The sequence below is a fragment of the Cinclus cinclus genome, chromosome 8 (genome assembly GCF_963662255.1).
Source record: "Cinclus cinclus chromosome 8, bCinCin1.1, whole genome shotgun sequence".
Lineage (NCBI taxonomy): Eukaryota > Metazoa > Chordata > Aves > Passeriformes > Cinclidae > Cinclus > Cinclus cinclus.
In genome coordinates this window covers 9,732,085-9,745,276 of record NC_085053.1, presented here as the reverse complement: position 1 = coordinate 9,745,276, position 13,192 = coordinate 9,732,085, and the positions used below count along the sequence as shown (strand labels likewise).

General features: G+C 37.4%; 1 protein-coding gene across 4 annotated transcripts in view; it reads right to left on the bottom strand.

Annotated features, from left to right (window-relative positions):
* The window catches only part of CAMSAP2 (calmodulin regulated spectrin associated protein family member 2), an 80,605-nt gene that overhangs the window by 37,972 nt on the left and 29,441 nt on the right, over positions 1–13,192 (bottom strand). For all 4 annotated transcript variants that reach the window (XM_062497370.1, XM_062497371.1, XM_062497368.1 and 1 more), the window contains exons 3-4: positions 2,231–2,392; positions 1,471–1,554 (exon numbers count right to left, since the gene is read on the bottom strand). In XM_062497370.1, coding sequence (XP_062353354.1) covers positions 1,471–1,554; positions 2,231–2,392 — 246 coding nt within the window. The remainder of the gene's footprint in view (positions 1–1,470; positions 1,555–2,230; positions 2,393–13,192) is intronic.

Sequence of the window (13,192 nt, the reverse complement as noted above, 5' to 3'; positions counted from 1 at the left end):
TCCATTTATGGGATCAGTTACAGACTGTATAAATCTTTCAACAATTGATTTAAAAATGTGGACAGTGAAGATAAATTATAAACTGAAAATTTTATCCTTTTATTCCTAATATAAATTGCAAACTATAAGTGAAAATAAATATTACTGAATTTTTACTACTACAGATATTTTATGTCTCTGATAGAGATATTTATATAGCTCTGATAATAGTTTTCACTTTGATACATATATTTGTTTCTCATACTAAGACTCTCATGCACTTTTGATTTTCAAAATTGTTCTCATCTTTCCAAGTGACCTAAAAACACATAAAACTTCCTACTATGATTTTCAGGAAAAAGAAAAACCACTGGAGGATGGAGGAACAGAGATTATCTCCCCGACCTCTGTTTACTTTATCTGATTTGACAAATGAACTTGCCAAGGACATCTTATTCTCCAGATTCCTATGCTACTATCACTACTGAACACAGTTTAAATTTTCCATTGCAGGGTATATGCACCAGAGTCACACTTCTATTGTAAGAACCACCATTTTCTTCTGCTGAGTCACATTAGCCTTCACAGGCATTCCATTTATTTGAAAAAAACCCCTACAAATGCAAAGATATTCACTACACTCATACTTTTTGAAGCTGAGCATCTAATCCAGGCTGGTAACCTGCCACTCCCTCAGAGTGGCACTGAAAAGGAGGCAGCAGCTTAGGTGAGAACAGGCCAGGCTGGAAAGGAGGATTACAGCCTTGCAGCAGCTTGCAAATCCGGTCTGCATTCACATGCAGGGATAATTCCAAAAGGTGTTCAGACTGATTACCAATTCTTCAATAATAGTTATATCACAATAGGGTAAAGGATCTTTCTGAAGCAAGGAATTTTACATACTCTGGAACTGTCTGCTATCCCTACATATTTTGATGGGTATATAATGTTACTTAATTAACTGAGCTCTGCAAACAAAAGAAAAAAAATCTTGTTAGGAAAGGGAATCAAACAATCTGTTTTTATTGTATAGATAAGAAAACCTGTTATCAACCAGTGTTTTGGATCATAGCCAGCACAATCCTTCCCATGATACCACATACAGATCTCTCTTCTGCGATTCATGCAATACACAAGTTAAAAACTATTAAAAAATATGAAAAAAAATTCTGGTCTTCTTCATATCAGATGTGTCTGGAGTTTTAATTCACTCAAAAAAATTCATTATTCTTAAATTCCTTAGCAGTAATGTAACAGATGATTCCCTGTTGTCAAAGATTTATTTGTCAGAAAGGACAACTGGCTATAAAATGTGCAACTCTGTTAGTTTGATTTTTAAATGTGCATTTTCCTGAAAGTGTTAAAACTAATAATGAAATAGATACTACAAGTTTGCTTTCTTTAACAAGCAGTTAAAAGCTCAATGTCTGTAATGTCTGTTTACAGATAAATGCTTATCCTTCTTTGTAATATTTTAACTCCTCCACCTACCTTTTGACCTCCTGCAGATTCTGCACTGTGATGCTCTTTTAGTTTTTGCTCCTGTTCCATGATGTCTTTCAAATGCTCATTTACCTAGAGACAGAGTAGTTAATTCAATTGTCTGTTCTAAGAAGTAAGCCATAGAAATGAGAAGCTCTTCAAAAGGTCTATAAATCACAAACACAGAACTAAAGAGATTAACCAAACATTTCAGACTATAGCCCTGAAGCAAAACCACCAAATGTCAGTCTGGGATGCAGTCTAAGGTCACTGCCTGTTAGCTTTACATTGTACAAACTAACCTGTTCCTTATTATGCTCAGTCACATTTGATTAACAGGGTATCCTTGTCATTTGATTTGATTATGCAGTAAAGGTAGATCACTTCAAGCAAGATGTGTTCAAACAAACAGAATACCTTTGGGTTTAAATCATGACAAAATACACAATGAGATGACATCTTATCAAGAGCCAAAAAGAGACCCTTGAGAGGGCACTGTGGCATCTCAACGTGACACTGACACCTAAGATGTCATATGTAGTATACATCACAGTATTAATTTAGACTTCCCATTTATTTGGTTCACACATGTTTACTTAGTTCTGCAAACTCTTCTTTTTATATTCCATAAACAGCAGATGAAGGAACAGTCTGTATCAGAACAGTCCTGATATGCCTACATACACAAATACACATCCTAGCCTCTCACCTCTAATCAAACCATACAGACAACAAAGGAATCCCCAGCTGGCCTTTCCAGCACTCATACCTTGTTTATCCAGTACATGACAGCATCCTCAATGTCATAGGGCACCTCTGTAGGCTGGAAGAAGGCTGAATACTGCTGAGTGCATGCAATGACTTTCTCCACACTGACCATCTCCACGGTGTAAGCCATCATGAGGGTGTCGATCATGGCCAAGTGAGCACTCTACAGTGAGAAGCACCAACACCTGATTAGTTTGCAAATCAACAGATCTTTCTTATTTATTGTTTCTGAACATAGCCACATATATGAAAAGGCCAAAACTATAAATGATACAAATTTTCTGTCTGATTGTCAGTTTTAAATGACAAACAAATGAAAATAAACATAACAGACTTCAGAATACAAATTAAATTGCAAATTAAAATAACTTCTGTATAAACATTAACACCAAAATTAAGGACCTGAATGTGAGCAGAATATACAAGTTTAATGATTCAAACATCAAATCAGTTTTAACAGAGCTAAACAGATCCTTTAAATTTGTCATGATAGCAAAACCAAACTACCTGTCTGATCAATTTATACTGAAGATGTCTGATGAATTTGTACAGTTATTTGAACAAAAAATAAAAACTGAAACTGCCTTCATAAAAACTAAACAACCTTCATTGTCATGAAAATGCTGTATTAATATGTGAAAATTCATCTATATTTAAAGTCCTTAATCTAGGAAGAAGACATGATTACAATAATCTTTAGTAAAATCCCAACAAAATGATAGAAAAAAAATCTATTTTTCTTTTAGTAAACTACGTTTATGTTAAATCAGATTCTTGTGATTGAATGACAAAGTGATAGTGTTTTTTAGAGGCAGTGCCTACAGCTAAACACATTTACTTCTGCTTCATGGTAAGAAAAACAGAAACAGCTTTCTAATTATTAAACAATATTTCCCATGGATCAGAACAATTTCTAAAGACACTATTTTTAAAACACTGCCTTTAAACACAGTTCACAAGGCAAACAAAGATCCCTAAAACTTGTTAACACCATCACTTCAGTACTATAAGAAATATTCATATAAACATCTCACAAGGTAGCTGTTAGAGCCATGGTAACAGCAATGAACAACATGAGTCACACAGCAATATGCTATCTAATCATCACAGTTAAGGTAGTTCATGCACATCATTTATTCCAGAATTCCCAGCAGGAAAAGGAACAGATCCAGACCATTTGCTGCTCTTAGTGTTTGCATCACCAATGAAAGTGATCATGCTGATCTCAGAAGTAGGCAGCAGCACCTACCACTTTTTTTAATGCAGTTAAGTTGCTTTGTTTCACAAAAAAAAAGAGCAAATTATACTTAACAGACATTCACAAAACTGAAGCTGACAGCCAACCTTCCTGGGATGAGCTTACTGTCCTTCAAATCCTGGATATGGCCTGAAAGCCCTTCCTGCCACAGAGCCCACCTCTGCTCCCAGCAGCAGCAGCACAGCCGGGCAAGGAATCAGCACCTCCTCGCTGCTGCCACCACTGATGGACTCAGTCCCAATACACTCCTTCCACCATGGCTACAATGCCTTAGGAGCTTATTTACAGACCTTAATGACAGCGGCTCCTGGGTGCATGAAGGAAAGTGCTGGGCAGCTGAATCTTGCTGCTCAAGGCACTGAAGAAGGGCAATGGCATTGCCTGTGTGCAGCCTCAGAGTGCAGGGCAGCAATGCTCTGCAGGGACACACGAGCCACTCCTCTGCTGGCCCAGCACTGCAGTGCAGCGAGCTTCAGATCAAGTATCTCAGCAACTGTGAGTACAGTCCCCCAAATCCTTGTGAGGGATTGCAGAGCCTGGGACAGCCATACAAATCCAGGCAGTTCTGGTAGGAGTTCCCAGTGCAGACTGCAGGAAGTTAGTTTAGCACACGTAACACACAGCAAAGAGGGGAAGATTTGGATCATCCCCGACATCTGGGGTCACTGTTCTAATAATCTTTCCTTACTACATCTTGCCTGGACTGAACAGCACCTAGGTTAAAACCCTGAAAAACAGTTTTTCCAACTGTTTTCAGAACCTCCCCCAAAAACTAAAAAGGAGACATTAAAACAGAAGAAAATGCTGGCTTTGCTTTTTAAGAGGAGGTAGTACACAAAAATGTGTTTTCCAGCCAGACATAAGAGTGGCCTCATAGAGAATGTTACTGCTAGGAGCATGCTAGGAGTCATCTGGGCTGATCCAGCACTGTTCCCACTGCCAGCTGCACAAAGGGATTCTTTCCACCTTTCACTCCCTGCCTGCAGGGAGGACACTGCCTTCCATGTGAGGTCTGACAACAAAGAAAGCCCCAGAGGTGTGAAAGCAGCTGCACCTTGCCCAGCTGTTGATCCATGAGTAGTGCCCTGGCTACTACACCCGTGCTCTGAGACCAGCCTGCAAGAAAAACCACCACTGAACTCCCCAGAGGGAATTTAGCAGCTTTGACCTCCCATGCTGGATCATCAGCTTCTCTGGAAAACACCTATGAAGTGGATTGCCAGTGGAGAGAGAAAGCCACTGAAATGTTGCTAGAACTGCCAATATGCTCAATACATTATAAATACATTGGAAAAAGTAAATTATTTACAATTTGTTAACTGAGTCTCATTTTCAATAGTTCTAGCAAATCATTAATGAAGTTCAAACTACTTAAGCAAACAGAGGGAAGAATGACCTTAGATAATAATTTGTACTATCAAAACTAAGTGTAATAAACTTTTACTGACACTGGCTAGATTCATGCCACAACCTGTATTTTATACAAACAACCAAATACAAGCATCTTCACTATCAAAAGTGACTCTAAGTAATTTTCTTTATAATCCAGGCAGGACACTCAGAAGACTTTTAAAGCCCAGTAAGTAATAAAAAGAAGAACAAGTATTATCCTGAGGAACAGAGAGCAAATTGCCACTTCTTTTAGCTAGCAAAACTCAAAATTTTATAAATACTTCCTTTACTAATGAAAATATTTAAAACTTGTAACATATATGGATTTATTCCCCTAGAAAATTGCAAGCAACCAAATAAACATATAGGATAACATATCTAAAATAGCTATTTGTTTAGTTTGGTTTGTTTGCTGGAGTCTTTTTAAAAGGAGGTAGAAAAAAATGAGAAAACTACTTAATTGTACATACAGCCCTACTGGTTTTCTTCCACTTATTCTGGAAAGAGCAGACAAGTTATGTTTTTTACATCTCTTCATTCACTGTGCTCAGTCAGAAACAGTAAACTAAAAACTGCACTATAAAAATAGTGTCCTACTCTTCCAAATACAGGCTTTGTCAGCATAACTGCTAAAGTTCTCAAAAAAATCCCAAGTTTTAAGAAATTCTGTTGATGGTAATACAGTTCTGATTTTTTTGCCTCTCTCACTGAACAGCATATTTTAGGTACCACTAAAAAAATCAAGAGGGAGAGTTCAATTTTACTAGCCAGATCTGTAGTTGCAAGTGAATTGTGGAAGGAAGCAACATTTCATACTGAGGCAGAAACAGAAACCACTTTGAGCTGGGCAGGAACCAGGATCAGCCACTCAGCAATTCCTTCTTTCTCTGGATGAGCCTGGACACAATGCCTGAAGGAAGTGCCCAGGAGCTGCTGATGATTGCAATGAAGACAGAACATTAAATTTTGCTATCTCCTCTGAGGTGGCACCATTCAGATACACAGCCTAAAAAGCCCAGGCAGGATTTCATGCTGCCACATACCTCCCACATCCAGAATTGCAGCAAGGCATAAAGATAGATGTACAGTTCCAAAAAAAGAAAAATCATTTCAGAGAAATAATTTTAATCCCCCCCAAACGGTAACATAAAATGATACAAAACCATTAGAGAAATATCTTTTTAAAAAGTCAAGATCAACACAGTAGCAGTGAACAACACAGGAAATAATACACACCTCCCATAAGTGTTACACAGAGATTTGGTTTAAGCCAATTCAAAAAACATTTTTTTCCTTTGATTGCTTCACTAGAATGGTGCAAAGTAATGAAATCGTAAATAGAACACAACAATATATTAAAAAATACAAAATGCTGGATTCTTAGAGGTGTTTTATGTTCTAAGACACAAATGGGGTTTTGTCTCTCTCAGGTACAGACTGCACAGAACACAAGAGTTTTAACTTCCTAATCTTAACAATCTCATGTAATTACTGGTTAGTTTCTGCCCTGTAATGTAGGCTCCACAGCTTTTCATTCTAATGCTGAATAGCTCAATAAGAAGCTTACTGAACTGCAGAAGAAAAATTATTCTGAACATGACTGTTAATACTTTTCTGTCTGCTTAACATCTGATTACAGAGCTTTCTTCACCTCCACTGAAGAAGTGAAAACAACTTTATTAAAACGTGTACTAAGCAAAAGGTGTATATGATACTGTACACACAGATACTTATGGATAAATACCACAAATTACAGACAGCTCCTACACTGTTACCTACTACTAAGGCTATTTCTTATATTCCATTAAATGATACTCAGGTCAGGACTTCCTCTTCTGAACTCCCTCTTTAGGAAAAACATAGACAAACCCATTTTGCACTAAAGCACTTGAAGAAAGAGGCAGAAAGAAAACAGAGGATACAATTGTTACCCTCACACTAAATAGAAATAAATAATTAGTTCACACTTTCCTGGAGATTTTTCTTGTAATAAAAGTCCCCTAAATCCACTATGCTTTGGAGAAGAGATTTGATCTTTCACTGTCTTTTGTAAAAATAAATATGTATTGCACAACAAATACATATATTTCTAGCTAAATTTATTACAGATTCTGCCTCAACTGGATCAGGCACTTGGGCAAAGAATGCAAGAGTTCAGCTCTCTACATTTAATTGGAAGAATTTTTCTATCTCCCTTGCATCAGCAGTTAGCATGAAGGCAGAGGTTTGGATCCAGGTACTTTTAACACTCCAGTAAAGAAAAACCAAAACAGTAATTCCACAGGCTTGATAAAAATTATTCTGATTATCAGGAATATAGACAGAATAATCACTGTAGGACACATACTTTTGGAAAAAAGGTAAAACAAGAGTGCTCATATCCATGGTAAAAGAAGAGTAATAGCAGGTGAGTATGGCCTTAAATGTACAGGAAAGGTGTGCCAAGAGCACTGTGAGGTTCTCCTTCCATAGCACTCTAACCCACATCTGTGCACCCAGCTTCCTTGCACGTTCTGTGAACAGCAGTTTGATGTGCCAGGCTAGCTTAAGCCTCCAGACCCCTTTTCCAGAGACCCTCTCCCAGATAATCCAAGTCTCAAATGAATCTGCTAGCATAAGGAGATATCATCTAAACTCCAAACCTCAATTAAAAATTGCAGAATTCCCAGCTAAGGGAAAGTATAGGCCAACGCTTGAATATTGCAGGAGGTAAGGAAGGAAATAATGAGCAGAGCCAATAGGTGATAACTCTATTACAAATTTCAAAGCAATTTCTTCATTTGACCATCATATTTACAGCAAAATGAAGACAATTTTAACACTACAAAGGAAACAAGTTCTAAAATATTTCAATCAACAAAATGGAGCAGTCTGAAGCAGTCAGTTTTACTCTGTTTGATGATTTTTGGATGCAATTCTTTTCTAGCCTCAGACAGTACTTATCCTTAGCACAATCCTAAAATAAGCCCAGCTGTCTAGTTAGTCTTGTCCTGCAAGGGAATGATCATGCTGAATTACCTCCTTGTTGCATTGCCATGAAGAACAAGGGCTTGACTCTGACAGGATGCTTACTCAGCAAGAACAGGCATTACTGAGTCATGCTAAGGACCTTAAGACAGGTTCTGCAACACAGAGGGAATGTTTTTTGTTTCAATATTTTTATAGCCTTCTTTATTTGATTAACTTATATATATAAAGATATTGTTGGGCTGACTATACACATCTGACAGAGGAAACATAGGTCACTCCTATGAAAAGGATTTCTCAGGTACAGATATTAGCTATGTTAAGCATTTTGATAGCACTTACAAGTTTGACCTAAGATTTCCTCATTATGCTCATTAGGGAGCTTCATAATTTGATCTACTAACTCAATCCTAACTAAATACCTAACAGAGATTCCTATATTTTCTGGATGACATAACCAAGTGAGACTTTGACCTACTCCAGGACATAGTGAAACAAAATACCTGCACAACACCCACTGGAATCAAGAGCCATCAAATGATGCTCATCACATTATTTAAATTTCGACTTATTTTATAGTTTCACACGACCTACTTTGAAGTTTTAAAATATACTTACCAATTGCAAGTTGCCTGTTCTTACTTACTGGGAGAATCAAGTGCCTAATGGTAAAAACCACAAAGGCACTTCAGTCTTTATGCTAACTAACTAACCCAAGTTTCAAAGATAAATACTGGTAGTTAGATAGTTTAAACTAAAGTAAGAAAGTAGCACGGGATAACTGGTAAGACAGTGATACACATTTCAACAAGTAAATAGCAAGAGTCTCAAAATTCCCAGAGGACTTTGTTTTTGCAGATAATTCAGGATTTTCCTAGAACATAATGTCAAATCATGTCCAAATAAAACAACACAAAAAAATCTTTTATAAATTACTTATGTGCATTGTCTCCTTGCTCTTATGCTGGTTCAAACCAACAACAAGCAGTAATTGTATTAAATATCATCTAAATTTCTTATTTTCACAGCAAGCTCCACTATTCCTTGAAGAACACAGGAACAGGAAAAAGAAAAAACAAGGCTTTGTCTTATCCATATATGAAAAAAAAGCAGTTCCCTCTTCATGATTCACTCATACCTGCACAGGAATGACATTAAAACCACTGGTTTAACTTCTCTGGCAGCTCAGCTCACACCTGCAGAGCAGTTATCACCAGGAAGTATCAAAGCACATTCATCTCAAAACATCTGCTGGAGGAACCCAGCCTTAGGAGTGCTGCAGAACTACCACTTCTTCATGGAAAAGCAGGAGCAGTGCCAAGACAAGCCAGATTTCTACAGAATTTGGGGTGAAGAGTTCAGGGTTGGGTGATGCGATAGAAGTATTTAAGAAGGGAAGTATGGCAAAGAGAAAAAGAGGCAGAGATCCCAAAACAAAATTTATGTGTAGGGCTGAGGTGTTAATCCATGGAGATGAGACTGGAAAAGGAAGCAGGGATGTCTTCTCCAGTGCATGAAGCCTGGCACTGAGCCTCAGCATGCTGCAAGCCCCACTGACAAAGCATCCCTGAGCCAGGGCTCATTCTGGGGTCAGAGCACACTACTTCTGGAACTTTACAACACACACTTCTAGTTCATCTGTTTGACACTTAAATATTGACAGCCAGTTCTGAATGGCAGCTATTTTAGCCCAGGTGACTGATATAATATGCTTTCTGACTTATCTGCATTTCAGTTTTGCTCCTTTTTTTTTTTAATGAAGCTAGTTAGTTACTCACACAATCCTTAGAAGGTTAAAGACTCCAGTGAATGTAGAACACCCATTTGACTGAAGGCATGTAACCAACTTGATATTACAATGATAATTTACTAAAAGATCACCTGAAGTAATACAGAGCATGATAGTTCACATAATTCTCAACATTTAACAGATCTGCAGCCTTGGTTTCTGATGAACTGAATTGTAATAATGAGCTTTTCTGCATATAGTACTAATGATGCTTTAAATGCAGTGATGAATAGTACAATATATTGGTTTGTTCAATTAATCTGTTTCAAAGACTGAACTCTCAATATCATTATGTTTGTAAAAAAGGTAATCAAAAAACCACTGCTTTTCTACAAGACAGGAGATTAAGTTATCTGTGGTTCTTTCCCTCATTCTTAAACCAAAAGAGGATCAAGGACCAAATTATCAATGGAAATCTCCAACTGAATTCCGCACAGCTCTGGGACTGGCCTTCCAGGACATGTTTTTAACTCCTACATTCTACTCCATTTCCTCAGGAAATGTGCCTCCCAGCTGGAACTTGTATGAGACACTTGCCATAATATAAAACTGGAAATCCAGACTTAAAGTCTCGAGGAAGGCATTTTAAGAACAACTTTTTGTTATAAACAAGATATTTGGGGTGTTTTGTTGCAAAAACCATCTTTGTTTTTGAAAGTTACCATCCTTCTTGGTTCAAATTTTTATGTTTATAATGTAAGGAGGAAATGTGTATCATTCTGCACCTTAGATACAGCAAAAAAATGTGATATTGATGCTAATGCCTCTAACATGTAAGCATCCAAGACCTAGGGACAGATTCATTGTGTCACAAGTCAAATATCACCATATTTTTACAAAACTGGTGCTGAAGAACCTATGAAAAGCTTCTGTGGTTTTTCTAGGAAAGAAACATGAGACTCTTTATTAGGCTTAGCTTTCTTCATTGATCTAGCAAAATATTGGCTTAAGAAATCAAAATATGTATGTTCATTTCAACATGATAACTTCCAAGGAGGAAAACTAGTTTCAATTTTTACATGAGAACATAATATGAAATCTTCTTGCATTTGCATATGAACAGGCTCCTGATAATTTCCTTGCTGCTTCTTTATTAACCATACAAGGACAGAGAAATAAGGTCATCACATTCATTTCTATAATGACAATTACAGTAAGAATTGGAGTTATTTGACCTTTTCTTCAAAGGTTTTTAAGAATACCATATTTATAGATCATAACACAACATAGTAAGACATGACAGGGAAGTTGACCCGGACAAAACTTTTCTGCTAAAGTAACAGCTAAGGTCAAAACAAATTTTCTAGTCTCCTACTTTAAATGAACACTATTAGCAGTGTTAAGTAATGAAAACAAACAAAATTGTACTGATCACAAGAAATATATTTCTGTAAGGTAGTAAAACCTTGCAAGTGACAAGCTGCTGACTAACAGCATTACTAAATCAGACAGCTGACCAACATTTTTTCATCGACTTATTAAAGGATTAGGAGAGGCCAGCCACAACAGTGGCTGCTAAACAAGGATATGGCCCACAGTGATGTTATAGCAGAAGTGGGAAAGGTACTTTATGGCAGTTTCAATAAACATATTCAAAAGTGTTTCCACTTGTTTTGTTAATCTGGACTAAACACCAAACTTGAGGACACATCTTGAACCTCTGGAGTATGGGTTCTTCAGAGAAAGACTCTTACATATGCACACAGAGGCGTAAAACAGTTGCTTTACAGTAAACTTCAAGATCTGTTTTTTCATTGTTCAAAGCAACTGTGCTAGACTTTATTAAAATACACTATATTCTTAAGAAAGAGCAATCTGCGTGCCCTCAGAGATTGTGTTGTACCAGTAATCCTTATTAATAGATTACTTGGACCCAGGGATGTCCACTTCATCTACTGCAGCAGATTTTTGCAGGACATCTGGCAGTAGTTTCCATCACCATAAGCTTTTGCTAAGCACAGGGTCATACCCAGGCTCTGTCTGCATCAGGAACTGCTGCAAACCAACAGCAGCAGATTGGTACCCAGAAAAGGGCTCTGCTAAAGACAGGATACTGACAAGAAGGACTGCAGTTGCCAATTAACTTCAAAAAAAAATCTCTACACTCTGCTTAAAAAAAATTCTGGAATTCAAGCAGTGCACTAATAAGGCAGTGTATCGTCTTTCTATCAGTGTTTCACAAAAATGGGAAGGTCGATGACATAGTAGCTAAAGCTTTTCTTGGAAGTTACTTTGGAAAAGGCATGAAAAGTATTTATCAATATGATGCCACCTTCAGGAACTACAATTTCTTCAACAACACTTTTGAAAAATAAAATGGGATATTAGCTTGCAGCCTATGCACAGAAAATATTAAAATGTTTTACCCAAAGACTTAAGATAGAACAGGAGATCACTGTGGACTAGAGGCTACTTAGCTAACTGGTGAGCAAGGTAAAACAGTGTCCATTCTCATCCTTCACAACTATCTGTGAACCAGCACTTTTCAGAGCACGGAAATGAATTGCAAAGTCTCCTTCCTCCACCTCTCTTTGGCAATGAAATAACTGCTAGTTCATGTGTCTTCTTAAGAATTAAAACAATAAACCACACGACCGTGTTCTCATTTCTCATGCATTTTTGGTTTATAATGTTATTATTCCAGGACATGTTGTGTAATTACTAGCTCTTGAAACAGTGAAGTCAGCTGCAGCACTAACCTATTCACATTGTAGTAAACAACCATTTTCTTAGGCAAAATATCCCTCCCCCACTCCTCCCCAACTAAGGCAAGCTGAGTAAAAGAGCATGGTGATAAACGAAACAAAAAAGAAAAACCAGCTGAAGAGAAAATCACAAGGCAGAAATGGGAAAACCGCTAACTCCTATCCTTTTATTTTCCAAATAATTACCTTAAGATAACAATAACTAGATTATAAGTATTTTCTTTGCTTACAAGAACACTCAATAAATACCAACAGCATTATTTGAAACCTTCTGCTACAAGCACAAGATATGTCATTGCACGCTGTCAAGAAACCACACAAGCCCTTCACATGATAATCTTTCCTTTGGAAAAAGCAGTGACCCCATACATGAACCTCACTTTGTTAATTGGAAAGAAGAGGGAAGATAAATGGAGGGAAGGAGCTGGGAATTACTTTATAGCTGTCCTTAAACAGTGGATTCAGACACCAGGAGCTGTAACCACCAAGTCCCATCAGCAGCACCCCTCCTGCCATGCAAGGATCACTGCAGGCCCTGCACAGGATTCAGGCAGTTCCAGTAATTCTTAGCATTGTTTCATTGGCCAAAAGTGTAAAAACACAGAATAAAAAAATATCTGCTGGGCAGTTTGGCTGCTGAACGTTTGGAGGAACTGAAAACAGGGGTTTTTTCTGATGAGGTGGAAAAGAAGCTGGTGTAAGCATTGAGGAATGACATCAAGCCATGCTAAAATCCCTGGAGAGGTACTGCTGTAAGGATTTAATTGATGTTTTTTCTGATTGACTGAGTAAAGCAAAGAACAGTAGAAATTGTTGTTTTCCATTTTTCTCTTAATTTTTGAATGCCTTGTT